A 673-nucleotide genomic window follows, 5' to 3' on the forward strand; every position below is an offset into this window, starting at 1 on the left:
GCTGCAGAGAGGGCGAGGGCGCTGTTTAGAGAACTAACAGGAGGCACTGCCCTTGGCAGGGCAGGTGCAGGGGGGTGGGGGGAGGGAGGAAAAGGCAGTGAGTGCAGGACCTGCACATCGGAGACGCTCGCCGCTCCCAGGCACCGCTCAGCGTGCGGCGGCCACGGGAGGGACTGTCCTCACACCTTGTCCCGTGAGGGGTGAGGGAGAGCAGGGGGACTGGGGCCCAGAGCCCCGCTCATCATGGGGCTGGGCTTCCCTCTCGGTGGTGTTGGTCCACCTGGTGCCGGCTGGGAAGGAGGGTGTCGTGAGGACGCGGCTCTGGCTCCCGCCACGTGGCTGTGGGAGGCGGATGGGCTGCCCCGTGCTGAGGAGGGACTGACCACGCTCCGGGCCCCGCCCACAGGGTACCAGATCGCCTACCGCCTGGCCCGCAGCAGCCCCCACACCTTCACCACGGTGGAGGTCGGCGCCACGGTCCGGCAGTTCACGGCCACCGAGCTGGCCCCCGAGTCGGCATATACCTTCCGGCTGTCGGCCAAGACCAGGCAGGGCTGGGGGGAGCCGCTGGAGGCCACCGTCATCACCACCGAGAAGAGAGGTGAGACCTGGGGCCCAGGCCAGTCACGGCGGCGGGAGGGGGATCCACTGGAACCTTGGCGACACGTGACCT

The 673-nt window shown here is 69.7% G+C and overlaps 1 protein-coding gene across 1 annotated transcript in view; it reads left to right on the plus strand.

Annotated features, from left to right (window-relative positions):
• SDK1 (sidekick cell adhesion molecule 1) overlaps positions 1-673 on the plus strand; it is a 339,428-nt gene that overhangs the window by 330,390 nt on the left and 8,365 nt on the right. The window contains exon 33 of the mRNA XM_014549990.1: positions 407-601. Coding sequence (XP_014405476.1) covers positions 407-601 — 195 coding nt within the window. The remainder of the gene's footprint in view (positions 1-406; positions 602-673) is intronic.

Source organism: Myotis brandtii, unplaced genomic scaffold (genome assembly GCF_000412655.1).
Source record: "Myotis brandtii unplaced genomic scaffold, ASM41265v1 scaffold579, whole genome shotgun sequence".
NCBI lineage: Eukaryota > Metazoa > Chordata > Mammalia > Chiroptera > Vespertilionidae > Myotis > Myotis brandtii.